Here is a 26,768-nt window from a genome sequence, read left to right as displayed (position 1 = left end):
GTTACCTAGAAGGTAGGACTAGTGCCTTATCTGTTCTCTTTGCAATGTGAACTAAGGCCATCTGGCCAACCTAAGCATTAGCACTTCAGTTGGTCATTTGAGTTGGTGATTCCTAATGGGAGTTATTTGTACTTCATTGTCCTTTCCCCTGAAGCATAAGTAACAGAGAGCTCCTTGGCTTACACAGAAACCTGGATTTGTCTCAAAATGGAAACATCTGTTAATAAAGAGCTTATCGAAAAGCTATATGTACCCCAAAGTTAGTATTACCTGCCAGTGAAAATCCTGCTCGGTTTGCTGATGCGAAGCAATTCGTTGATGTGAATTTCTGGTGATCTCTAATGTGACCTGCAAGCCAAAGCTCTCACCTTGCAGTGGTGCAGCTCACAGCTGCATCCTCCACACAACAGCTGTGAGGGCTGGCAGCTTGCTTCAGGCTGCAGCACAGCACCCATCTTCGGTGCCATGTTTCCACATCCCTTCCAACTGCTTCCTTCAGGTTGTTTTATAGTTTCCTGTCAGTGATTTAAACTTTCTGTGACACAGGATGGCACTCAAAAATTTTGTGAAATCCTAAATATGTCCAATGTAAATGCTCTGTATGATCCTTTTAATCTTTCTGTTTATGTTATTTTCCATGCTTAACAGATAATGTTACTAATCATTTTTAGGATCATAGACTACTAAAAATACTGTGTAGAACAAAAGCTTTTCCTACATCATAATTCTTACGACTCCTTGGGATATGCCTATTTGCACTAAAGGACAGAGCATGAACCTTTTGATCCTTTCTTTCCATTTACTGAGAAGATATGGAAGTTAAACGCTTGAAGAACTGGGAACATAACAGCCCCTTACAAGAATTGCTCTTTGATGCAATTCCTTGGGGATTGGGACACCATAAGAAATTGCATGACTGATAAAATGCAGAGCAAGTTTGCTGAGACACTTACAGTGTCTTGGAATACCATCAACTTTCTCTGCTTAACACTGGGTGTTATGATCTTTAAAATACCAATTTAATTTTTTGCAAGTACAGTATGTTCTTTACTAGAACTGACATATGTAGTTTACAAGCAGCAATAAGTAACAGCTGAGCAAAAAGGAGACTCCATCCAAACATTTTTTAACCAATTTTTCAGATACCATGCCAAAATAATTGGATGGAAAAAGATTTGTCATTTTAAAAGAGTGCAAGAGTAACAGTTCCATTCTGCTTTTCTTTTTCAGCTATCTGTAAACCATTGCTTTATGCTGTTTCTAAACAAAGTATAATTGCAGTGCTGTGCAGTACTAAACACCAGACAAGTGAGACTTGCTGCACAGCAGGCCTGAAGTCACCTCAGTATGCAACATCTTCCATACATGTTGCAGTAAGTCCCTTAAGGCTTCTAGCAAATGGAAATCTATAAAAATGTACTTTAAGCCGCTGCCTTCTTTGGGTAGGTGAACTGAAATTTGATCTTTCTTACACAAAGAATTCAAACTGTAAATGCATGTAGGTTCACAAGGCTTGCTCTTGGGCTGAAGAACTGGGAATACAATATGAAATCTAAGCTGCAAACAGACTTCCAAGCCTCATAAATATCTGCTTTACAATTACAAAGTGACAACTATGAAAATCTATCAAAATATTGGCTCCTTTTTCTTTTATATTGTCTTGGAAGGAATGTTGTGATAAATTTAATTCTGTTTAAAATAGAACAGATCTGGACTGTGTTTTTCATGAAACTGATTAAACTGGCACTTTTTTTTTTTTTTTTTTGACTTTCCCTAATGTTTCTTTCACTCACAAAGGCCTGGCAGAAACAAATGCTTACAGCATCAACATTTTGTAATACTGTAAGACCCAATGTAAAAAAACCTCATGCAAATATCCTATCACTAATTCCTGACTGTTAAATACATTTTAAAATTAACTCCTCACATAAAAGACAGTCGTCATGCTTTTGTATCATGTTTCATTCAAAATATATATCTTAAAGATGATGTACAGCTCCAGTATCTTTTGCTGAGTCAGCTTTAAATAACTTAAAGGTAAAAGTCTTAATGCAGAAACTGAAATATGGTTGCTAAGAAGCAAAAAAATAAAAAGCAATAAATTGAACCTCTGTGAGTTATGTCATAAGCAACATGTGAGCTTACAATTGCTTCTAATTAATAGTATTTTCTGTACTGAAGGATTCCTTATATTTTAAATGATTATGAAACATTTCAGATTCCTTTCTTAGGGAACTTTATTTTTTGAGTTAATAACCACAACCTTTGATTAACCCAAGGAAATACAGCTCAAGCTGGCTCCCCCAGACTGCCCATAAAGAGTATTTTTGCACGTGAAACACAGGAAACAAAGCAGTAACTAGGATAGTAAACATACAAATCCTTGCCCTGCTGGCATATGGCCAAGCTATCTGCTAGAGAGAGCAAGACCCTTCCATAATGAAAATACATCTCAGTCTTGCTCATGCATTCTAGTGGGTTTGCAGTCAAGAGTACAACAGACCAAGGGAGCTCTGCTGCTTAAGATGGAGGACTATCAGCTTACCTCAAGTCTTAACTGTGTTCCAGCCAGGCTTCGTGCAGGATGGGACTTAAGTTGCTGTGTCGACATACAACTGAACACCTGCAGTATCTGAACTTTGGACTTTAAATTAGAGCGAAGAAATGTCAGCATTCAACTATGTCTGCTGGCTTTTGCAAGCAGCCGTGATACTGAGAAGCTAGCCAGTCACTGGATAAAAGAATATACAAAAGAGAAAATGAAAGATATGAAAAAAAATCAAATCCTGCCTTAACACACACAATTCTCACTGAAGCTTATGGAAGAGGAGAACACGGTAAGCATATTTCAATCTACTGCTTTTAGCAGTTTGTTGGTATCTTTACTATTTCAAATAAATGAACCACTGCATCAATTATTAATATATTGATATATACTTTATTATGCACAAGAGACTAAGATGACATGACGCTGTGGGTATCAAAACTGTACAACCAAGCACATTCTACAAGTCTCTGAAATACTGAACATAACATGTAGTATAAATGGGGTGTTAAGACTGGCCACAGGTATTAGCAAGCAAATTTCTCCCGTTCTTCAATTAAAAAAAAATATATCTAGAATTTGGATCTTAGAGAATCTTATTTATTTAAAGGTGAGAATATTGTGTCTGGAACTGGTAGAAACATGGCAGCAAAGACTGTTAACTCTATGAACACCCCCATGAATGATGAACACGGCAGAACAGTCACCTCACAGGAAGGGCTGTCAGCACAACTAACAGTACAGTCTTCTTGTGAAGCATGAGGTAGATATACGTAACAGAAAGAACTGTACATACAAAAGAGAAAGGGTTAGAAAAGGGCAGGGGGAAGTTTACAATCATCAACATCTACAGACATTTTTGCAAACTCCATTTCCATATGGAAAATGCTACAAAAACAGTCTAACACAGAAAGCTGACTTTTTGTAACATCAATACAGCAATGTCCAACACCAAAGGCTGTAAAAGGTTAGTGATAAGGCAATGCATGACAACAAGCAGTCTGCTTCAAAGTTTAAGTATGTTACTAATAGCTTTTTGGAGACAGAAGATGTCCTTTTTAACCCCAGTCCTCCCGTTCTTACATAAGTTTCTTTGGAGTCAATTAGGTTATGCTGAAATTCTCCACTGTGATGAGCGTGGGCACTTGGCTGGCCCCTCAGAAGCCCTGTTTAAAAGGCCTACACTGGGACACAAGCAGTACTGAGGTGTCCTGTTGGCCTCCACACCAGGCAAACACTGGCCACATGAAATTCCGTGTGGCAAGACCAGGTTTAACAGACTTGGGAACCAGTGGCTTTGCAGTTACACATTCAGATAGCTTTCCACGCTAAATATAGAAACTTGCAGTAGATATGAATGGCTGTTATACATGTGAAAGTAGAGCTTAAAGGTATATCAGTACTCTGAATCACAGCAACTTCACAGCTGCTAGAAAGTACTATGTTTTCGTAATAAAGCTATTAACTGGGAATGCCCTTTTTAGTTCTCTCTCTCACACATCAGAAATACTCTTCCAACTGCTAAATAATCACGTGTATTTTTGGTAACCTCCAAATAATTCAGATTGATTACAATTTCTGAATTAGGTAGCTGAGTACACCAAGTTCAGTTAATTAAACTATTTGAAATAGAAGCCAATACATTGAATCTTTGATCTTTATATATTTTTGGTTTATCCAACAGTAAATATAAATCTCTAAATTATTTTAAAATTAGAGTAAAATTTTGATAAAACCATTGATAATACAGCTTGTTTTTCTCAAAAATATACAGTTATCTATTTTACATGAAAGTTTTCAACCTGTTCATCCCAACAACCAAATCTAATAACTTCCTATGAGAAACTACTTAATAAAACATCTGAGGAAGGAAAGGGTTAAAACAGGGAAAAGAATTTACGGAGTATGTAAATTTCACAGTAATTGAAATTAAACATTTCATATAGAGTAACTTACATTTATCTAAAACATTTAAATATATCTTTATACACAAATTTAATGTAGTAAAATATAGCTATGATTGAACTTAAAGACTCTAGTCTTCTTTGAAGACATCTTTAAAGACTTTACACATAGAATATGCTTATACAATACATTCTGCTGAAGGTTAGGCAAAGCGCTTTCTTTTCAGCCACACAGGTAGCACATTCATCCTCCTGACGCCTCAAAACAGAGCCAATCCTGCATACTCTTATGCATGGGGATAACTACACTTACATGACAATTCCTGTCGATGTTAATCAGGACTACTCATTGGCCTGGTAACATAAAACGCTTTTCACATGTGTACTATGCACACTGTATATCTCCACTTATTCTGAGAATACCTATAACTGTAGAACTGAGCATGTACTTGTACTAGTAAGATGATGCACGTAGTTACTTGTGCATAAATGTTTGCAGGATTAGTAACAAATTTGATTCAAGCTGAGTAATATTCTTCTACCTGATTCTGGGCACTTACATCTATTGCATATCTTGCACTTTGACCACCCTAGCATCAGCAAGGCACAACTGTAGAAACAGCAAATCTGCACCTCAGACTTCAGAGCAGGCTATCACTCTAGTGTAATGAATTCCCTTCTCTTGCAGAACGCAGGTAACCTCTACTAAAATTAATGAAAGTTACTCTCTCTTTTTTTTTTCTTTAGAGGAAAACAACACTAATATTTCCTTAAAGGAGAAGGATCAGTAGGACACATTACAATTACAAAGAGGCAACATAACAGTCAAAGAATCACACATTCAAAAATACACATTTTTTCTTTTCATTTGGCATCTAGTCAAAGGTCAGGATATGGCAATGACACACAAAAAAATACTGTGAAAACTAGTATCTTTTTGCCCTTTCCATATTCCAACACTACTTGGAACTATCCAATTGCAATGTTCATACAACAGTTTGGCATAAACAACTGCACAGTTATCTCAAGAGAATAGCTTTGTTTTATAGGTGGTATTATACAAAAATGATAGGCTTTACTGTACATTGTTTGTACCCTCAAAACCATCTCTTATTTCAAAGGGAGTTTGGGGGAACTAAAATAGTAGAACTGTGTCACCTTTGTATTCTCTTCTATCTACCAATTATAAACCAAAGAGACAGTTGTTTTATATATCTGCATTATATATTTTATGTATGGAAGGAATACTGAGCTCATTTCCCAGTTGCTGAAGGAAAATGTTTGGCTCCATATACTTAGGTATACATCTATTTGCATAAGAACGTTGCCATTAAATGTACACACATATTTATGCCAGTGCACAAGAACATTATTATTTATCTTTATGTTTGTGTGTGCCTGTATTTGTTATAGTAAATTAAAAAAAAAAATCCCTTATGAAAGAGCTTTGGCCTGGAAAACTGGAAAGGGAATGTTAGAGTGTGCTCTTCTCCACTTACCAACTCAATGTGCATTAAAACAGAAATACCTGGAACAAACCTGAAGCTGCAAACACAACATAAAAGCAAATGAGATAACGTAGCTGTAAGCTTAACAAAAACAAAGGTTACTCAAAAGTGGCTAACATAGCTGAAGTAATAAAATGTTATTAACCACAGAGATCTGACCTTGAGATTTTCTTGCTTAGACAAATAGAAATCCTTTGACCTAATATCATCTTTGTTCTGCTTATCTTGTTAAACTCCCTTAATGAATACCTTGTGTCAATAAGAAGGCTTAGGGAAAGAAAAAGTCGTGTAGACAAAGCAGCATTTTTCCAAACTGGCATAGATTTCACATCAAGGGCCCACAGACCCCTAAAACAGGTTGCAGTACTGTAAAATTAGTAGCTTTGTCACATGTAGAGCATAACACACTACAGAAGATCCAAAAGGCTGTGCTTACCCAAGCACTGTGTGTACATACACACATTCACACACACAGTGGCTTCCCCAGAAAAAGTCTGTCTGTAGAATAATCTCTCCTCACTTTTTCAAAAGGAACTGGACTAGTTCTTTTAGCTTTAAAAAGCTGATGTCAACACACAATCCTTTGAACCTCTGCCCTCCTATGTTGCTCCTCATCTTTTCTCTCCCTGGAGTTATGTCGCACTGCTGCTGGAACAGGGGGTACTCTGTGTGCTGCCAATGCTGTGTGCTGCACTGCTGTTTTCAGAGGCTGGTGGGGACGTAGGGACCTGCTGTCTTCCAGCTGTTTCACCTGAGGAAAAGGGGAGAGTAAAAAGGGGTTGAGGGAAAAGAGAAGTAGAAAATGTTAGTTGTCATAGAAAATAAACTATTAATTCCCAGTCTTCCTCTTCTGGTGGGTTTTATTTCCATATAGTTAATGTCTTGGGTGATAGACCTCAAAGAGTACTGTTGAGAATGCTACTATTCTTTGTCACCTTAGCATTGCTGTGCACATTGGAAAAGTAACATTGCTGTTTTCTTAATCACTGTAAAAGCACCAAACAGAAACTGCCAAGATGGACACCATCCATCTTCTGTTGTCAGCTGTCACTCAAGCACGTCTTGCTACATGATTCAGACCACTTCATAGCTTTTACTGTTTTAATGGAAAAAGGCCATAGAAATGCAGACGTTTGTTTCAATGCCAGTTTATCAAGCAACATATTTATCGTAAGTGTGAAGCTGGATCTAAAGACAATGTTCTTCAGTCAACTGGATACCACATATCGTAAGACATGATCAGTTTTTTAGTGTAAGAAAGACAGCAGGCTACCCTGCAAGCCTGACTTGATGTACTCTGAAGATAACAAGTAGGAAGCTTCCTTACAGCTGCCACAGAACGTGTAACACTTGTAACCTGTAATGAGAACAAGTGTCACCTTTTATTATAAGTTATTTATTGACACTAAATTAAACGCCCTTTGTTGTTTGGATTGTCAAATCAAGCAATTCAAGAGTTAAAGACAGATTTAAGACTCCTGATAAAACCTAGATTTTGTCATCTTTCTCCACGTCCCTTCTGCACACATGGCAGGAATCTTATGGAAAAAATCCAGCTCTTACTAGGATGGAAGTAAAAATAGTGCCACAATGTGAATGTCCAAAAGATCGCACTGAGGCTACATAGAAAATCATAACTGGGATTTTTTTTCCTTCTAATTAAAGTTTCGGTGCTCAAATCTGCTACCTTGGTATTACTACAAAATAGCCTCTTCAGGACAAATAGAAAAATGAACTTTATATGATGTGCACTGCAGCTGCCCCCTGCCTTGAGATCACCAGGATGTGAACCTGCGATTTCAGCATAGTGACACAGAAACCACTGCTGTTTGAGGCCACAGAACTAACCACGGCAGCCAGCAGCATCACAGCTGCTCTCCCAGCAAAGCTGAAGGAAATCTTTTCCCTGACCATGGGCAAGAATGACAAGGAAGAATCAGAAGCTGGTAGATCTCCTGCTTCATGAGTTTAGGAGGCCATGGATTCTCCTGCTTCATGTGTTGCCTGAGTTGGTCTGACCCCAAAGGGCCACGTCTACCAGTAGCTCAAGAAAGGTAGAGTCCATTTTTTCTTCCCTGCTCAGAGCGATTGCTGCAGTGACAGACTGATGGCTGGAAGCACAGCCTGCCTCCAGAGAGCTGCTGGGCAGGGACAAGCCTGTTTCCTCCTTCAGGAGCTCTCTGGCACATCCCCATGCACCGGTGCTGCAGCCCAGCTGCCAGCACCCTGTGCTCCTCAGCAACAGACCCACAGAGGAAGTGTGTGTTTAATGCTTTGTATCTCAGGTTAAAGCCAACAGACCCACCAGATGAAGAAAACTTACTTCTGCCAGCTGTGGAGTCTGCAAAGGTCTGCTCTAAACAAGGGAGGATTGAGGGTTTCTCACACAGAGGCTGCAAGTGTTCTTTGTAGTGGGAACTGCCAGGGTCACTGTGAGCTTGCACTGTAACCACAGCTGTAAGCAGATGCACAGCCCCACAGCATTCAGCATCTGCCTTGCGCCACAGTGGTCTTGGGATAGGGAGGGAAGAAGGAATGGGAAAAGACAGGGGGAAGAAAAAAAAAGGCAACCAAACCACGAGAAACAGATTGCACAGGAGGCCAATGAAATGTTGAAAAAGAGGGCCAGAATCTCATTCTTGCAGTCAGCACTAAGTCCAGCCTATACGATTGTGCACAGATTTTTCTAAGTTTGTTTTTTACAGTGTAAGAAATAACCATGTAGCCATCAATAAGCTGCAGATTTTTGCTTACAAGAAACAGGTCAGAACCTAACCCCAGTCATACACACATAAACTGTGTCTCAGCTCTAACTTGCATTCAAATCAACGCTTTGTGTTACCATAGTGTAAAGGCTTTCATAAACCTTGTTTGGACATTCTCCCCTCCTAACTTGCTCCCTTCTCCGGTTGTTTGTGTACAAACCTTCCTTCCTTAGTACAGAAGGCTTTATATTTACAGAGGCAGCGATAAACAAATTCCTGTCGCTAAAACAAAACAAGAGAACCAAAACCATCAGAAGGGAGCGGAGCGGCCAGCCCCACCCCGGCAGCATGGCAGCGTCGGGAGGCGCTGCTCGGGCCTGAGGCCGGCTCCCCCGGAGGGGCCCCCAGCGGCAGACGCGGCAGCACGGCCCTGCCGGCCCGCGCCTCCCTCGGCTCTCCTCCCTGTCATCCATTTTATGAACCGCACGGCTACACACAGCTCTGCGTCAACCACAGCATGTCACAGTGCCATCTGGGTGTATTTAACTAGATTTCATAAGCAAATTAATTTTGTACTTCATAAGCAAATTAAAAGCTAAATGTGTGGCGTTTTATTTACAGAAGAGCGACAGGCTCTCTGTGCAAGCCCAATGCCTGCTTGTCTCAGCTGTCTCTAAAGTGTCCTAGGAGGTATCTCCCCTTCAGTTTGGGATGACAGCCCCTTTCCCTCAGTAGCAACTCCCCCCTGGATTCAATTTCCTCTTCAGTATCTCATTTCCAGAGCACTATCAGCAGCTCTGATATTCCCCAGTCAGCTGTGGAACAAAGACAACATTTCAAAGTCTTCAATAAAAGAATCCAAATCACTGTGATATTATGAACACAGTCAAGCAATTGTATTTAGACCGGCTAATTTTTTTATACACCTTATTTATGCCCAACAAATCTGGAGCACATAATTTTTAAAGAATATTAATGAAAAGAACTTCAAGAATTGTAAATTATTGCTAGTCATTCCCCATCTGTCTTCTTCACGTAAACAGTTTCATGTAACCCATGTTACTGAATCAGAACTACTCAAAATGGACATGTCTATTGACAGTAAACAAGCCTTTACCCATCTGAACACAACAACATGCATTTTATTATTCACACTCAGGAAAGCTGCCAGTTGTACTCCCTGTCCAGGAAGTCTGAATGTTTGCTTTTCTATCTCCATTTGCCAAGTATAATTGGTTGCTATGTCAGTTTATTTAAATCAGATCCCATAAAGAAAGGAGAAATGGGGGAGGAGGGATGCTTTTAAATTTCCAGATTTTGGAACATTTTATCCTGCTAACTTGCAACACTGTCTGAAGAAGAAAAAAGCACACTTCCTAAGAGAATGAAGCAACTGATATTCTGGATAGCAGCTTTCAGTTTACATGGTCAGAGATAGGTTTAGCAGCCTTAATAACTTATCAGACTTGTGCACGTCGTTTCCTAAATATAGTCAATTATTCCTGTTAAGACAGATATGGAAGTGACAGTTAATTTTGAAGGGTTTCTGCGTCCATGTACACTTCAAAATTTTTGCTCCTTCCTAAGACACCCAGGTAAGTTGGGTTAATTTTACTAAATCTCTGCTACTTTCTGTTTGCTCTTGAGTCCCTTCCAGAAATAACACTGCCATGGAAAGCTTTCAGCCACTTTTCAAGTCTTTTAACCAACTGGACAAAGGATCAAAAGTAGGGAGTCCCTGTGCAGAAAGGTCAGCTAAAATTCCTCCTCTAAAGTCATAATTGTAGCTTCCCTTTTCTCCTCCCCCAATACCTGTGTATCTTAGAATGTCTGTACTCCATGTTGAATTGTTTCATTGAATCTTGAGTACTTTAAACCACAATTTTGTTGCTTTGGCAGAAATCCCTTATTTTTGCATCGCTAAAAACAACAAAAGCCCTACATGAAACAAAACCAAACAAGAACCTCTGCTTAATATTTTAAGATTAAACTCTACTTTTTTTTTTTTTTTTTTTTTTAAGTTCTTAGTTCTTTAGTTCTTTTTTAGCTCTTCTGTCAATTATTAGAGATTTTAATGTTAACAGCCTGTCAAACTAAACAAAGGAGCTCACTCACGTAAAGCTTTCTCTGTACTAGAATGAGTCTGCCAATAGAGCTATACTGATGAAAATTGTATCAGCAAACATTCTAACTACTGGCAAAAAGGTGTCTTTTTGCCCTGTTGCATATAGCATCACATTAAAAAAATAGCTTACTTCACACACCCCAAGCTGACATTCTCCACCAGCAGTAGCTTTTGTCCATGATCTGAGTATCCCTAAAACACAATTTTAGAGTTAATTTGTATTTTCCAACTTTTGGGCTAAATCATGGGCTATAAACTCAGTGTTACATAAAACAAAATTTGAGATTTCAGAGCACAAGTCAACAATGGATGAATTCTCTAATGGCAAAAGACAGCCACTCTGTAGATGATATTTAGATTACCTTTTTTCCTCCTTACTTTAATGAAGTCTGCAGCTGACTCTAAAATGTTTCCACTGCAGCTGGATTATCTTGTCTGTCACAGCAGTTGTCCTCTAAGAGGCCATCCCTGCCAGAGCCCTCATCGCACTCTGCTGCAAGTTCTGCTTTGTAGATATAAGCTGTTATGCATGGAAAAATTATGGGTGCAGAAACATAGGTCCGCTTTCAAAATCTGACCCAGATAACTTCCTAGATATTTCTTATACCTTTTCTGTGATTCTCTGATCTGATGAGTTACAGTGTCCCCTTACTTTCTTTTCTTCCAAGTTCTTTTTGTCTGGCCTTTGTCTTTAAGAGATGAAAATAAATCGAGAAAAAAGTCAGAGCAGCTGTCCTCTTCACTACTCATACATGGTAACTACGACTGATGTACTTTGTTAATGTAATTCTTTTAGTGGGATTGGTCCAAGTCTTGCTGAGGCTGAAGGATTTATCATGTTGGCTTCCAAGTGTTCCTTTATTACTGACACACAACATGTGGCTATAGATGGTTGTGTATATGAACTGAATTTCAACTTTCACAAATGCAGGACCAACAATATTATTTAACAATTGTTTTAATGTTTTTGTTAATAAAAGCTGCTTATTTGAAAATTACCTCCTATTTACCTATTGAAATTACACTTCCATTACTTTCATAATGCTTTATTAGTAATATGAAGCAGAATTATGCTGCTTATGTATAGGACTCCAACATTTAAAGCTTCCATATTTGCTCTGAATTCTACACAAGCTTCATACACAGCCTATGCATTAAGTATTAAAGTGCTTATATGAAGCTGCTGTATTGCCACTTGGAAAAAAAAAAAACACAACAATTTTTGTTCCAAATTAACATAAGCTCCTAGGTTATAATATTTAAAGTAGCTCTGACCTGACAAGCCAGATTCTCTCCCCTACATGGCTTCCATGAGGTTTTAGATGCTATAAAACAAAACCAAAAAACCCACCCTGTAATGCGCTATGGGAAAATTCAAGGGCTCCAGAGCTGCATAGGTTTGGAGTAATTAGCTTCACATTCTCCCCACCTCCCAGAGATCTTGGCAGGGTCTTGCAAGGTCAAAAGTGGAAGCAGCTAGAGTCCAGCATGCTGCAGGGATCCTGAAATACCCAGTAATCCACAAGCAGACAAGGTCACATGCTTCAAATCAAGGCCTTATCAATGTCCACTCTTTGTCCATTCCAAACTGCAGATTACATGCAGCAGAAAACTCCCTAAACAAACTCTGCTTCCTACAGTGTTGTATGTCTGCTAACTTATTTTAATATGGAAAAAAGTGTGAGAAGGAGATACTGAAAAACTATCTATGCATAAAGACTGGACCAATTCACACACACTCCTGGTTATTTACATGGACTCATTTAAACGAGATTACAAGAGTTCTACCATCTAGTCCAATAGTTGAAGAACGAAGAGATAAATAGTAGAGGCAAAATTTCAATGTAATCAAGAGAAACTTTTTCAAATTTAGTTGTATTCAGAAAACATCAGTGCAAGTAATGCATTCTCTTAGCCATTTGGTCTGCTTGAACTGATCACATCATATCCCAAGTCACATAAGTCTGATTTAGTAAGTTAAAGAAAAAAAGAAAAATTAAAAAAGAGTAGTATGTGAACCAGAATGGATCCATTAACTGACATGTTAACTGAATTTTAAACAGAAATGCTATTAATGATGATGCAACATGACAGGAAAATTCAGTTTTACTCTCAGTTGAGTTTTGAAGAGTCATGTTTAAGCTTATTTTATCAAATTTTAAATCACATAGGTAAGGCATAATACCTCCCTTTAGGGAAGGGCAGGTATCAATCTACTCATGAATACCAACAGGCTCACGTGAGGAATTGCTGGAAAACACAATTAAGAACAGAGAACAAGAAACAAGGGCAGGACGGCTACTGATGGCTCCCCTTCCCTTTCCTCCCTCTTTGCAAGGACTCAGACCACACTGCATTTCCTGCTGCACAATCTAGAGACTGGGGTCTGTAAGAGCCCTTATGCTTACCTGTGTGAGAGTAGATAAACCACAGTGCTCCTGTTAGCAGGGCTCCAATTACAAACGCTGCAAAGGCAATGCCCACAACAGTCAGAGTGTCCAGACCATAGAACACAGCTAAAAGGTAAACATACACAATAAAAGCTTTTAATTGTCAGTGACAAACAGAGTTCAACAACAATTACACTTTCATGGAAAAGTATTGTTTTGTTTTGTTTTAAGTTAATAGTTAATTAAGCACCATTTTAAGGAAAAGATAACAGACTTTCATCAAGGAAATAAAAATGCTTTCAGAGACTGGTTTCAACCAACTGTTCCACATCACAAAGCAAAACTCGAACTCTGCACAACCAAATCTGGAAAACATTGCAAAAATTAAGCATTTTCAGTTGTCCCTTAATAACGTGCATTAAATTAGATATCCATTCATCTTAAAGATGTGTTTTTAAAAAGACAGAGATTTTTGTCACGAGATGCTTTTCATTTAAATGCCTTAACATTCAAGCAAACTTTCCTCTACATCTCCTGCACGTTCAGTCTGAAATCTAGGTGGAAAACGGAACTGTTGTTAAGAGAAGAACGATGCCAGCAAACAGTCAGCAAAAACATAAATAGAAACAATTGTTTTTCACATTTGGCAATCCTTTCAATAACTGAAATTAATTCCAGAACACAAAAATAGAACCACACACACAAAATCACTTTCTAGGGGAGAGGCCTTTCTGCACTACAATTTCAGGGGTAACAGCATCTGGTTCCTGGATGCATTGCCCCAAAAGTTAACCATCCAAAGAGAGAAACTTCCAGCTTTTCTGTTTTCCTTTTTCTTCATTAGAAGCATTTCAAAAATCACCCTTTCATCAATCATCTGGGGGAAAACTCTTCTAAGAAAATTGAATTCTAGTTTCAGTATTTTTAATATCTCCCAGTACACAAAATGGCCTAGGCCAGCAAATAACATTTTACTGACTAAACTGGCTGGGAAATGAGATGACTGGATCTTCTCAGTAGTATCCTTCAGTAGTATTCCAGTTCTCGAAACACAATCAACACTTTAGAAATAACTACACATGTTCCTGCATTCAACAGATATCCCTGTAGACATCTCTCAGTCCACCAGCTCCTGAGCTCCTCAGGGCCTTTCCCCTTTAAAAATATCCTCTCCAGCAGTTCCTGTTGGCAAGGTCCTTCAGGACTCAGACTGGGTGCCTGTGACCAAGTCTGCGTGTACAAAAACAGATGGACTGGGACTTGAGATTTTTCTCCCATTTCTTATGTGGGGACTAATTCTTGTTCCTTCGGCCATGCTTGGTCATTCTAAATGCAAAGCAGAAAAGAATCTTCTAAACTCTTTTTTTTTTTTTTTTTTCTCCCCACAAAGTACCAGCCTACTATCCTTTCCTCCGAGAAGACTTAGTGAAGAGAAGAAAGTCAACTGGAGGCTAAAGCATCAGAAGCATAATTTTTCATTCCTTTTGTTATTTTGAGCAAACTGAATCCCAAAGTCATAAGGTCAGGAACAGAGGGAAAAACCTTCTTTGCACTTCCTCTTCTAATTTTCCTTTTTCTCCGTTTATTCTTGGTGTTAGCTACAAATTACCCTCCTGTTTATTGTTGCCTTCTAGTGCTACTTCTCTTCTTTTCCCCCCTCCAGGGTCAGTTACTGATGACCCCAGTTAAAAATAAAGTTAACTTAGTCAAGACAACAGAAGAAAAAAACCACTACTACCACCAAAAAAAAACCAAAACAATTAATCTACATCAATTCAGTGCTCTCATTTGCAGCATGACCAGCGTGGTGGTGCCATAGTAATTGAGGATGTGACTAGCTGCAGTGCAGGATATGTGTAAGGCTTAGAATAGGGTACAGGAGCTCCTTAGGATGGTATTGCTGCTGAAAACCTTATACTGGAAAGTGGTGGCCTTGGCAGAGGAAGAGGAAATAATTTTGATTCATCAGTACTCACACTGAGATTATCAGCGGTATTTTCCCAAATTCAGTTTTCACATACACATATGATCACAACCCTTCTCTTTCAAGGTCAATGGGAACATCTCTAGCAGCGCTAATCAGAACTTTCTTCTGTTTCAGAATTTAACACACACACTCACTATAATTCAGAAGGCTTGAAGATAATTTTCTTCACTTATTTAATACTAAAGTTAAGGTTTAAAAGTTACTTACGTGACTGTCTCACGTTTGATTTTGGAAGGGAGGGATCTGTTTTAAAACAAAAAATAATTAATCAGACAGAATTCCACAAAGAACCTACAAACTATGCAAGAAACCTTCAGGATCTGATCTGGCAGAAAGACATGAATTGTAGTCTTTGACAACCAGGAACTTCAGGAAAAACAGTTCAAATTCAGTAATCTTGCTCAGCTTAGAAAAATTCCATTCATATATTGATAATTCCTCAGAGGAACATATCTACAGTATAAGTTCACGCAGCATGCATTTTGCTGGCAAGTGCATTGCAACCTTCTACACCCAGATATCACCAGTTCTGACCTGCAACTGTTCTTGTAATCCATATGAGGAGCTCTTTAAGAGCACAGATAACAAGGGTTATTTTAAGGTGATTCATATGATTTATATTTATCACATTCGTATGATTTACTCACCAATCACAACCATGATACCAGCATGCTAAAACACAAACAAAAACACAAAGCAAAACAAAAACTCAAAAATATGGCTATCAACTCTGAAGAAAGATCAGAATTATGGCACAATACATGCTGCTTTGTCCAAATTACACGAGTATATATTGATTCATGCATTTTCCTACATCCTAATGGGTATTCTGCTTTGGATGTTGGGTTTTTATTTTGTTCTGTTTTTTAAAAATATATATATAGGAAATCAAAGATCATCTATTAGACCAAACCTATTTTTCTTGGCATTATCATCATCACTATCAGCATGTAGCAGAAAGTAAATACGTGTCAAGAATTGAAGAATTTTCCCTTCTTTTGATTAACTTTTCCTCTTATCTTTCTCCAAGAATGCCACCTCCAGCAGAAAAGCTAGAGATTCTGGCTTCAGACCCAAGGCACTGTTTGGTTAGCTGGAGTTTGCTTCTCTGCTGCCCAGTAACCTAGGGATCTTGTTTAAATTCTGGTGTATTTGAGTATGTTCACTACAATAGCTGGCTGTAAAAGGACTTGATAAGACGGTATCCCAATACTTGTTTTTGTATCTTTAGGGACTGGAAAAAACAAGTTTGTCTGCAGTGCTAACACAATGGTGCAAAAGTACTGAAAACAAGTATGTTATTTAGAGTATTCTTAAACCAAGACTGCTTCTCACTTCTAAACTCTTGTGGGAGCACTAAACTGCCATCAGTATCCTGTATGATCATTATTCTCTCAGACATGTGCCTACAATATACAAAAAAGCGCTTTATTCTTAAACTGCATTACTGTCAGTTACTCTAACACCTAATTATCTCCTCCAGATCACTCTTGGCAGGATAGTAGGAAACAGGTGGAACAGCAGTAGGAAACAGGTGAGAACAGAGTGTTCGCGTGTACTTGTGCGCATGTGCACACAATACACTGGAAAGGCATCAAGCACTTGTAACAGCGAGAGTATAACTGAAGGTAAGAGTTGTTAGGAAGGCTGGACTGAAACTAGGAAGCATTAAACGGTACAAACATGGGTAAAGGCACCAACAGATTGTCCAAATGCTCTACTAGCATATCCCAAGTGCCAGCAACATCCCTTCTGAGATGAGGGGAAAATTAATTTTCCATGCTCATTCTGTCACTGGCCTCCGTACAGAGAATATAAGCCTGCTAATTAATGATAGGCTCTGTAGCCCGTTATAAATTCTCCCCACTGATTCAGTTCTTCTTTTAACATGGGTAACAACACAGGAACAGTAAGAATCCTTGAAGTCCAGGGAAAGCATCTAACTTAAAACAGCAGCAGCTGGCCTTTAAAAATTATCATGATGCTTTAAGCTTTTTCAGGATAGAGGAACCCATTAGCTGTTCAACTTGACCTCCTTTCTATGGCTTGTCTCCCTTTGCTGAAATAACAATGCTTGCCAAAAATTAAAAAAATGAAATTAGTAGACTATTTCAACAGAAGAGCAAATATTTCCTAATATTTAAAAAGCTAGCTATATGCCTTTCACTGACTTGGGGCTGGAGTGTTAGAATGCCACAATGCATAGGAAAAGTACATGACATGAAGCTTTTATACACTTTCATTGGGATCTATTGCAATAATGTTAGTAACCGAACTCATATAAAACTAAAAAAATTATTAGGGGAAGAAGAATTAGCCTCATATAGATTCATATAATCACATGCAATTCATTTAATACTTCATATAATCTCATATAATCACAGTTGGGATTTCTTCTAGAGTTGATGACGAGTCATAAGCTTATGTCAGAAGAAAAGATGACACCTTTGCAATGATCATATTAAGACTTTTTAAATTTCAAGTACATGACTTCTTCATTTGGCTTACAGAGCAGCTCCAATAGCAGTAACTCAAATAATATGACTTACAACAATGAAATAAAATGATAAACACCACCTCTGAAATATAAATTCTCCTCTTCAGTAATGCAATATGATTTCTTCTTCAAATCTTAGGTTCACGGACAACAATGGCATTTGGCTTTTAGAAAGGGGTCATTTGATTCACTGCTGAATAACTGCATACCAACAAAGCTACGCTGTTAATGTGCTGCCTTATATTGTGTCTGAAAGCTGTGATATGCTGGGGGAGATTTCCATCAAACATCCCACAATTAGACCAAATCACCCACAATGCAACAAAATACTCTATCACACTGTTGTCTTGTAACTGATCTTTATAAATTTAGCTCATCTTTGCACACTAAGACCTTGTGCCTCTCACAAAGACAACATTCTGAGTGCAGTCCTAGATGGGAGCTGCACACAATGCTCTACACATCAGAAGAGCAAGAGAGCTCAGAGTATAAGTCTGTTTATTGAAAGATGAACTTCAGTTGTAGGATTTACTCATTCCCAATAGAATAGCAAATGAGAAAGTGGGAGTTCTGTTAAAAAGAAAGCACAGAATCAAACCCCAAATACAGTTTTAGTTGTATCAGACAGATCAAATACTTACTTTAATTCATATTGGATTTGATCTGTACTAACAAGAAGTTTGTAAAGCAAATAATACACTCTTTTGCAGAGTTAAAACAGAAACAGTTGTTGCTTATGTCCCCTAGCAATGCTGTATGGTACTATAAATTGCTTGAAGACTAAAAAGCATGCACTGTACAACTGAGTTTAAAGGATTTCTCATGCCCATCCTTTCATATTCCCTGAAAAGCATTCCAAAATTTCAAGCAGCCTTTGTATACAAATTTAAGATTATGACGTGCACGTGAAACCACTGAAGCTTTTAATTAAACTGCCATGCTAATACAAAAGGAAAAGACAATGCACATGCACTTTCTCCTTTAATGGATGCATCAAAACATGACTGATGCTGTTATCAGAGGCATTCACCAAGAAGAACTTTCAAACTACATGAAACTGTGGAAATAGTTCTCAGTTCCCATCACTCAGTAAACACACATGGCATATCTTAAGTTGGAGCATATTCTCATCATGCCATTTTCTTCAATGGAGCACAACTAGCAGGACTACCCCAGAGGTTCAAAATTGCCTTTAAATGGATTTAGCTACTACTAATGTGAATTAGAGAACTACTTTATTGGACATGGGTGCAGAACTGAGCATATTTCACTTACATTTGCTACCCTTCAAATGAAAGCAGATCTTACTATTAAGGTACTAAAAACATGCTCTTTGTTTTTAATGACAAAAATATCTATCATACTAGAGACCCATGCTGCTTGGGGCTATGTAGGTTTAAGACGGGAAAATTATCTTTCACCATCTCCTTATACCTGTATGAGGCATTAAAGATAAGCAATATCACATTGTTACATTGACTGAACTAAAAACAGTAATAAAATTACTCTGCAAAAGATGTGAATAAGGTGTTTATTAAAAACTTCCACAGAGATAAATGTCCTACACTGTAGCAAACAGGAGTTGCATAAAAGCTCATCTTTTTCTCTTAGTAGCCTAACAATCTAATGAGTTTCTTTCTGGTGGCCATTGCTTTGCTTTACAAACTTACTGGGCTTTAGCATTCCCAATATTTTGTAATTCTATTGCTGTCATTCCTAAATTTACAACCACAACATAGAAGTGATATAGCTGGGAACAGAGCACTGCCTTTGATCTCTGGGCAACAAGAAGCTGCTGGAAGTAGCAGTGCTATAATTTTGCTTATGAAACCCATATTTGTTGCACAGTATGGTATTCCTTTTTTAATGCCTTGCAAAACCACATTTCCAGGGATCAATAAAGCCCATTAAAAGATGGCAACAAACTACCACAATGACTGCTGCCAGGGACAAATCTAAACAAATAACATCTTACAAACACAGTATTACCATGATTTTACACAATGACACATACTTGGAATACTCTTGTTTTACCCCATGTTAAGTCGCTATATGTACACAATATAATATACATGTATATAGCTTTATTAAACAAGTCAAGCCCATTTTCATACCTTCTGGTTTTCCTTCATGAGTTACTACAACAAGGGGCTTGGTGAAGGTTTTTTTGTTGTGCATCATGGCCAAGATCATATCCACATTAAGAGAGGTGCAAGCTTCATCGGGAGGAATACACTGCAGGTGGAAAGAACAGCAAGTGAGGCTGGAGTTACTCAAAATCAAACATCTGCAGTGTCTGCCAGCATAGCTCTGCCAGCTGCACAGTTGTCTCATTATCAGTTTTATCAAAATTGCTTACCACAAAAAACAAAACAAAACAAAACAGGAGTACCTCCAAACAACACATGTAATGTAGTGGCAAAGGTAACTCTTAGCTGTGCTTCAGGATGCAACCTTTGCCTTCATTAAGGATCCTCTAACCTTTATGAGAGTGTTAGTACAGAACTTAAATTGTACTAATTACTTTACTGCAGAATAAAAAACAGGCACTAGTTTTTAAAAACCCAGCGGCCAGTATTGTAGTCACAAGTACATGCTGATCAGTATGACAAGACATCTTCAAAAACAAACAAAAAGAAAAAAAAACAAAAAAAAAACTTTGAGGGCCACTTACAGAAGTTGCCAAAAGTAAAAATAAATTCAAAATTCTTACAATATATTCTCTAGCAATGGATTTAAGCCATTTTCATTAGTCATAGAGGAAAATTTGGTGATTGTCTTTTGTAACAATCAGATAGAAATTATGAATTTTATTTAGAAACATTAGAGCAGTTTAGGACTATTTGCTGTAAAAACACGTAAGATGATATGGTACCAAACTGTAGCAAACATGCCAGCATTTACTTATTTTCTAACCAAGTTCTAGTGAGACATGCTAATCTCAATTCCTAAAAGAAGGGTCAAACACACTTGCAATATTATCCAGTATTATGTATGTCTTTGGAAGTTAAAACTAACATTGTTTGTAATACTATTATGTGATATTGAGAGCAAAGATAAATCTGAACTATGTGCATAATGAAAAGCAACTTCTATTTATCCCATACAATGAGATTTAAATAGAAACAGTAAATGTTGCAGTCAAAATGCATCATGACTCTTATCCATTAAAATCTTGAGTCTAGACCTATCATATTCATTACATCAATCCAACAGCAAAACATTTAGTCATTTCAGATTTAAAAAAAAAAAAATCTTATTATCTCTTAAATCAGAAGTTTAGACTTTAAAAAATTACTGACCTTAGGCAGTCCTTCAGTATCTTTGTCTTTATTTGTACACAAAGTCAACTCACAATGAAGAAAGAGCAGTGAGATGTTGAATATTGGTTTAAACACAAAGCTAAATCTTTTTTTGTTCTTCTGTGCATGTGCTATTGGGAAGTTCACCTTCTCAGTACTGTAGAATTTAACAGATTCATCCTTAGGACAAATATTTTCTATAATGGTGTAATCAGACATTCTATCTGGATTTGAAAATGGGGAAACAAAGCATGTTTGAATGGCAAAACCCAAGGATCTGTCAGCTTTGGTCACAGAAACCTGCATTAAAAAGAAAAAAAAACATAGTAAGATCTCAGAAATTACATTTTTAGTTCATGTTTCATTCACATTTTCAACATTTATTTAAAGCAGTGATCCAGTGACGCTTCATGTTGAACTGTTTTGAAGGCTAAATGTTAAGGGTAGGCTGTCAGCGAGAAAATCTATGGTTTCAAAAGCAGCAGCTGCTTAATAGCATAAACATGCAAAATACAGCAATCCCTTATCTTTTCAAAACCATATGAAAAATCCAGACCAGATATGTAATTAATGAAAGCAACTACTGAGATGGAGCTGCTTCCCTTACAGCCGCCAAACAGTTCATGAGAGTTCTATGAAAGGTGATTTCTAAATCCATGTCTATTTGAAACTTTAACAAAAAATTTAAAAAAATAAAAAAATAAAAAGGAAATGGAAAAAAGCAATACACAACAGAGAAACCATCCCCCGCCAAGAGTGGAATGCAGAAGCAGAGTGGAGGTCATGGTCTGATGTGTGGGTGGCATTTCTGGACTGGGGGTGGGGGAGAAGTCTACTCAAAAGCTGTAATTTTTTAAGAAATGTGAGTCTGAAATTCGTATTCAAAAAAAGAAAAATAACTACGACTGCGAACTTGCAGGGCACTAATGTTGTTCATTTGAATTTGAAGACAGACAATAAATGCTACAGAATAATTATGAAAAAAAATTGTAACAAATGAAGCATGCTACTTCTAATAAATAAAAGGAATGCTATGCCTGACTATTAACACTACATGATGAAAACAATTCCACAAGAAATAATTTTCTGCTTAGAAAGAAGAAACATGCCTTAAGTGTGTACCCAGTCTTTATGTGTATATTTAAGTGAAACCCTGCAAAATGTTTGGATGCTCTGAGTTCTGCAGTGAATAATGGCATTTCTCATTTTTCTCTATGTGAGCAGTAATCAAACTAAAGATGAAAGGATGGGCTGAAATATCTAAGCAAGAGATACCATCTTATAAAAAAACAAACGGGCAAATAAAAATGAAGCCACTGATATTGATAGGTAAACTGACTGTGTAAACAGAGATTATGACAAGGAGGACAAGTATACTACATCATGAAACACTATCATGTAAACAAAAGGATGAATGGTATCTCAAGGAAACAAAAAGAACTATAGGGAAGGTGAGACCAGAATTATGGTAAGAATATGAAAGCCAAGAATGAGAAAAAAAAGAGCCAAAATATAAAATACTGAAGATTTTTTTTTTTAGCAGAGAAGGAAAAGGCAGATAGAGTTCTTACAGATTATGACCTAAGTAATTTACTGAGCAAAATTTTTATTTATATATATATATACACATATATATAATATATAGGTATTAGCCACAAAAAGAAAACAAACAAATGCCAAAAAAATCTGTCAGATAAAAATGAAATCAGAGAAGTCCAAAACTGATATAGATTTTCCACTGTGTAAGAAAAAGTAACAAAAAAAAAAAAAAAAAAAGAATAAAGGCCTGTGCCAGGACAGGTGATGAAGAAATCAGAACACTTGTCTGAATTAGCAGCTCCAGAATCAGACCAATCCAGAGAGCTAGGAGCCAAGGGAATTAATCCTAGATTGCTGAAGGAAGCAGCAGGTTTTATGCGAATGAAAAAAATAAATGTGTCTTTTATAAACATTCTTGAATGATGGTGACATACTTTCTTTTTGCTTCAACTGTCTTAAGTACTTTTCACTATAGCATTGTTTAAAGTTGTTTTGGCAGAAAACAAACAAAAGCGTTAGAGATAACTAGATCTGTTTAGATCTGCTTACTGATGTAATGGGTTTAATTTTAGCTCTGAGGATATGGCAAAGCTCCTGTGGTACTCTTATCATTGTTTAGTTGGTATTTTAGTCTCAAAAAAGCAAGAGAAAATGAACAAAAAACAAAACCAAAGACCTTCACAGATTATCTGCTATCTAACAGCCCTGAAATGAATGCAGTATTTTTTAAAGAAAGGAAGTAGAAAAGGCTATAGTAGCAGATCCTATAGTACAGCAGGAGCACGGGAAAAACAAAAACCTGGAGCTCTGGCACCACTTTCATGCTTCTGTTCCATCACAAAGTGTCTTGTACTGTATAATAGGACAAAGACCAAGAGAAACTCCTTTAAAATTACTATACGCAATACATTTTCAAGATGAATCTTTACAGTCTTTTATTCTCCAAAGAAGTGGAAATCTCTTCACTAGAGAGAGAATGAAAAAGAGTCACAAGACACTGAAACAGCAATGAAAACTGTTCTAATGTCAAACAAGCCACTATGCTCATGGCTGCTGACTTTGCTGGGCTTATTTACCTTCTGCTGTAGATCTCGTGTGATGAGCACAAGACCTGTAACTGGAGTTTTTAAGTGGATCAGAGAGAGAACAGGATCTGTATTAACTTCACAACCTAAGAACACTACCATGTGAAAGACAGACACTTGAACCATTTTTTCATGCCTACATTGTTCAGATGAGGTTCAGCTGTATTACCCAATAAAATGAACCCTGAAGTCTTCACCAAAAAATGACAGTTCAGAGCAAGATCTCAGAGACCACCTTAAGTTCTGCACAGCAAAGCAGATATAATAAGAATGACTAATCTACCTTGTACTGAAATTCATCCATTCTGCAGGAATCCTGTGATTTTGACCAAAAGCATTGTCCTGCTTCTTAACCCACATTTTGTATTCTCCATAGCCCCAAAACCTCATACTTGTCAGTTTAAAGCAACTGCATAAGGAGGTCTTTCTACCGACAAGCATAAATTTGGCTCAGTTGCATGACCTTGTGTTTGGCTAGTTTGAAAGCCTTTATCGTTTGTTACCTCTACGTATATTGGCCCATTCTCAGCAACAGAGAAGAGTCCTTGGGAGGGAGCAAGGAACAGATCTGTTTTGTATAGCTCCATGTTGAAGGTCACATTCATGACGTGTGGTTCAGGAGGCCAGAACATGGCAGGATTAAAAAAATCCTTCTCTGGCTGGTGCAGTGTGCAATTAAACTGAAAAATAAAAAAATAAATAAAGAAAGAAAGAAAGAAAGAAAGAAAGAAAGAAAGAAAGAAAGAAAGAAAGAAAGAAAGAAAGAAAGAAAGAAAGAAAGAAAGAAAGAAAGAAAGAAAGAAAGAAAGAAAGAAAGAAAGAAAGAAAGAAAGAAAGAAAGAAAGAAAGAAAGAAAGAAAGAAAGAAAGAAAGAAAGAAAGAAAGAAAGAAAGAAAGAAATGCACTGGTACAAATACATCCTGAGTCAGGAATGGTAGCTGGATAAGGACAAGTTTGGAGTGTATAATATTGGCCCACCCACGTTCCCTCTATTTAGTGCCACTCTTCAGCAGGGTTACAAGAAACAGAAGTGTGAGGAAAAGTGGTAAAAGACAAATTAATTGCTATTATTATGAATGCAATTTTTGTGAGCTGCCTCTTACAACAGGTTTCTCCTCTATTGTCAGGTACAAAACCAGGAGTAACATACCGCTATTTCAGGCCAGCTTGAGAAAGTAATGTCTCCCTCATCACCATCCCCTGGAAATCCATTATCACCTGATTCCATGTCATCATCATCAAAGCCACTGCTTTCAGCTGGTGATGACAGCTGAATGACAATCTGCACAAAAGGTATTACAAATGCATAAAATTAGATGATAACCGAGCGCTCTGTGGTTATTATTTTCTTCTCTCTTCAGAACAATGTGAAGGCCTAAAGAAGTGCACCAGCTAATCAGATGGTGAAAGAACAACTTAAATGCTTGGCACAAAAGCTGTTTAAGATATGTAGGTTACATTTTGTGAACACCCTTTAGTTTGTTTCCAGAATTCAGAAACAGAAAAAACAATAAAAATGCTGGTCTGGGTGTTGATATCCAAATGAACATTCCAGCATTTCCATTCTGTTTCTGGTACTTGTATAACCAACACTGATTTTACAACTGGCTTTCTAAAGTGATTTTTCACAATTTATAGTTTTCCTTAATGCCCTTACTGAATATCATTGAAAGTATTAGGCTCATTAAGGATTTTTTCTTCTGTCATTTCCATTTATATTTTTAGAGATGTAGACCCCAAAACATGTCTCCTTCTTCATTTTTCCCTTTTTTCCTCTGAATTTCTACTTAACATTCCCCTGTTTTTCTTCCTCCTTTCCACACTTCTCCATTTCTTCACTTGACAGTTCCTTTTTTCTGTTAGCTATCTATGTCCTGCAGTTCCTCAGCTAGACCCCTCCCTTGTAAGACTTTCATATTTGTTTTCTTGAACATAAAGCAAACAGTAAGAAGTGATATATACTCTCTTTGAGACTCCATTCATACCATCCATACATGATTCTCAGTTTAAGTGAGTAACCAAGACTCGTAAAGACATGGTGGAGAAAGGAGAGAAGCAGCAGCAAATATCCGTTTTGGTTTGGACCATAATAGAACATAATACAGGGACAATGACAGTATTTAGCTCCAGACACATGCTATTCTGTAGTTTGGAGATGTTTCTATCCACAGTCTCGGTTTGAGATTGCTTCTAAAGTTAGGTGCTACAGACTTGCCAATATAGAACAGTTTTAACCAGGAAGGTCAGATGAAATTGCCTTAGCTGTGTTTGGGTTGGACCACAGGCCTTCCATCATTTGCCAAGGTTATGTACTGGAAAGCTCAGCAAGAGAAACCTGTCATTACTTTCCAACCCAGATTAGTCACAATGTATTTAAGGTCATAAACTGAGCCAGCGTCGAAGCAGTCTCTGGAACCTATGCAGGCTTCTTAACATCATCACTCACACAAAAGTACTCAGATACCCTTCATCACATACATCCACTGATAGCAAGTATGAATCCAAAATACAAGCATGCACAGATAGTCTCTTTTCCTCACTTTTTGAAAGACTTTCACCCACTAATCAGAAAGAAAAAAAATCACCTTAAATAATTCAGCATGTGAATTAAATGGTATTGCTCTCTGCAATCACAGAACTTCATTCCTGTCCCTTCCTATAGCTATGTAGTATTGCTTACATGTGGGCACATTCAAGCTGCATAGGGAAAGCATGTGCAATCTCTCTGAGACTGGTACAGATGGTCCCCAAACTTCAGCCCTGTAGTTTTGTAAAAGCACATAATTTCAACTCCTCGTTTTCCCTTTGGGATACTATCCGCAGTGGTACACTGAATGCATGGCCTTCATACAGCCTTGAATACAGGGACTGTAGCTGCAACTAGGTTTGTGCTCTACAGAAAAAATACCAGGATTCCTCCTTTCTGCTAAGTCTAAAGCTAACTACAATGGCTTCCCTGTACCACTATGACGTGCAGCAGAGGAGAAGGCTCCTCTTTCTAAAATACTCACAGAGTTAAAATAAACAATCTTGTCCAAGATATATGCTGTCCGTGTCCCGCATTTATTCGGTAAAGACTCCAAAATGAAATGGGTACCATTCATCCTGGCCTTGCAAGAATGATCCAGCAGTGAGAGCTCTGTCCTTGTGTAGCCGCTAGCCTAAAACAAAGATGCTTTGT

At 37.6% G+C, this 26,768-nt stretch overlaps 1 protein-coding gene and 1 long non-coding RNA gene across 9 annotated transcripts in view; one reads left to right on the top strand and one right to left on the bottom strand.

Annotated features, from left to right (window-relative positions):
• Positions 1-2,915: 2,915 nt before the first annotated feature.
• TGFBR3 (transforming growth factor beta receptor 3) overlaps positions 2,916-26,768 on the bottom strand; it is a 130,314-nt gene continuing 106,461 nt past the window's right edge. For all 8 annotated transcript variants that reach the window (XM_068690986.1, XM_068690990.1, XM_068690985.1 and 5 more), the window contains 8 exons: positions 26,599-26,748; positions 24,738-24,869; positions 24,091-24,267; positions 20,964-21,263; positions 19,776-19,896; positions 15,372-15,407; positions 13,196-13,303; positions 2,916-6,708 (listed from right to left, as the gene is read on the bottom strand). In XM_068690986.1, the coding sequence (XP_068547087.1) occupies positions 6,590-6,708; positions 13,196-13,303; positions 15,372-15,407; positions 19,776-19,896; positions 20,964-21,263; positions 24,091-24,267; positions 24,738-24,869; positions 26,599-26,748 (1,143 nt within the window). In that variant the 3' untranslated portion in view covers positions 2,916-6,589. The remainder of the gene's footprint in view (positions 6,709-13,195; positions 13,304-15,371; positions 15,408-19,775; positions 19,897-20,963; positions 21,264-24,090; positions 24,268-24,737; positions 24,870-26,598; positions 26,749-26,768) is intronic.
• Positions 14,385-26,627, top strand: LOC137860586 (uncharacterized). Its single transcript, XR_011099025.1, has 2 exons — positions 14,385-14,698; positions 24,715-26,627. It is a non-coding gene; the product is annotated as an uncharacterized lncRNA (long non-coding RNA).

The sequence above is a fragment of the Anas acuta genome, chromosome 8 (genome assembly GCF_963932015.1).
Source record: "Anas acuta chromosome 8, bAnaAcu1.1, whole genome shotgun sequence".
In the NCBI taxonomy this organism is placed as follows: Eukaryota; Metazoa; Chordata; class Aves; order Anseriformes; family Anatidae; genus Anas; species Anas acuta.
Note: the sequence above shows the minus strand (reverse complement) of the source record. Positions and strands in the feature narration are given on the sequence as shown.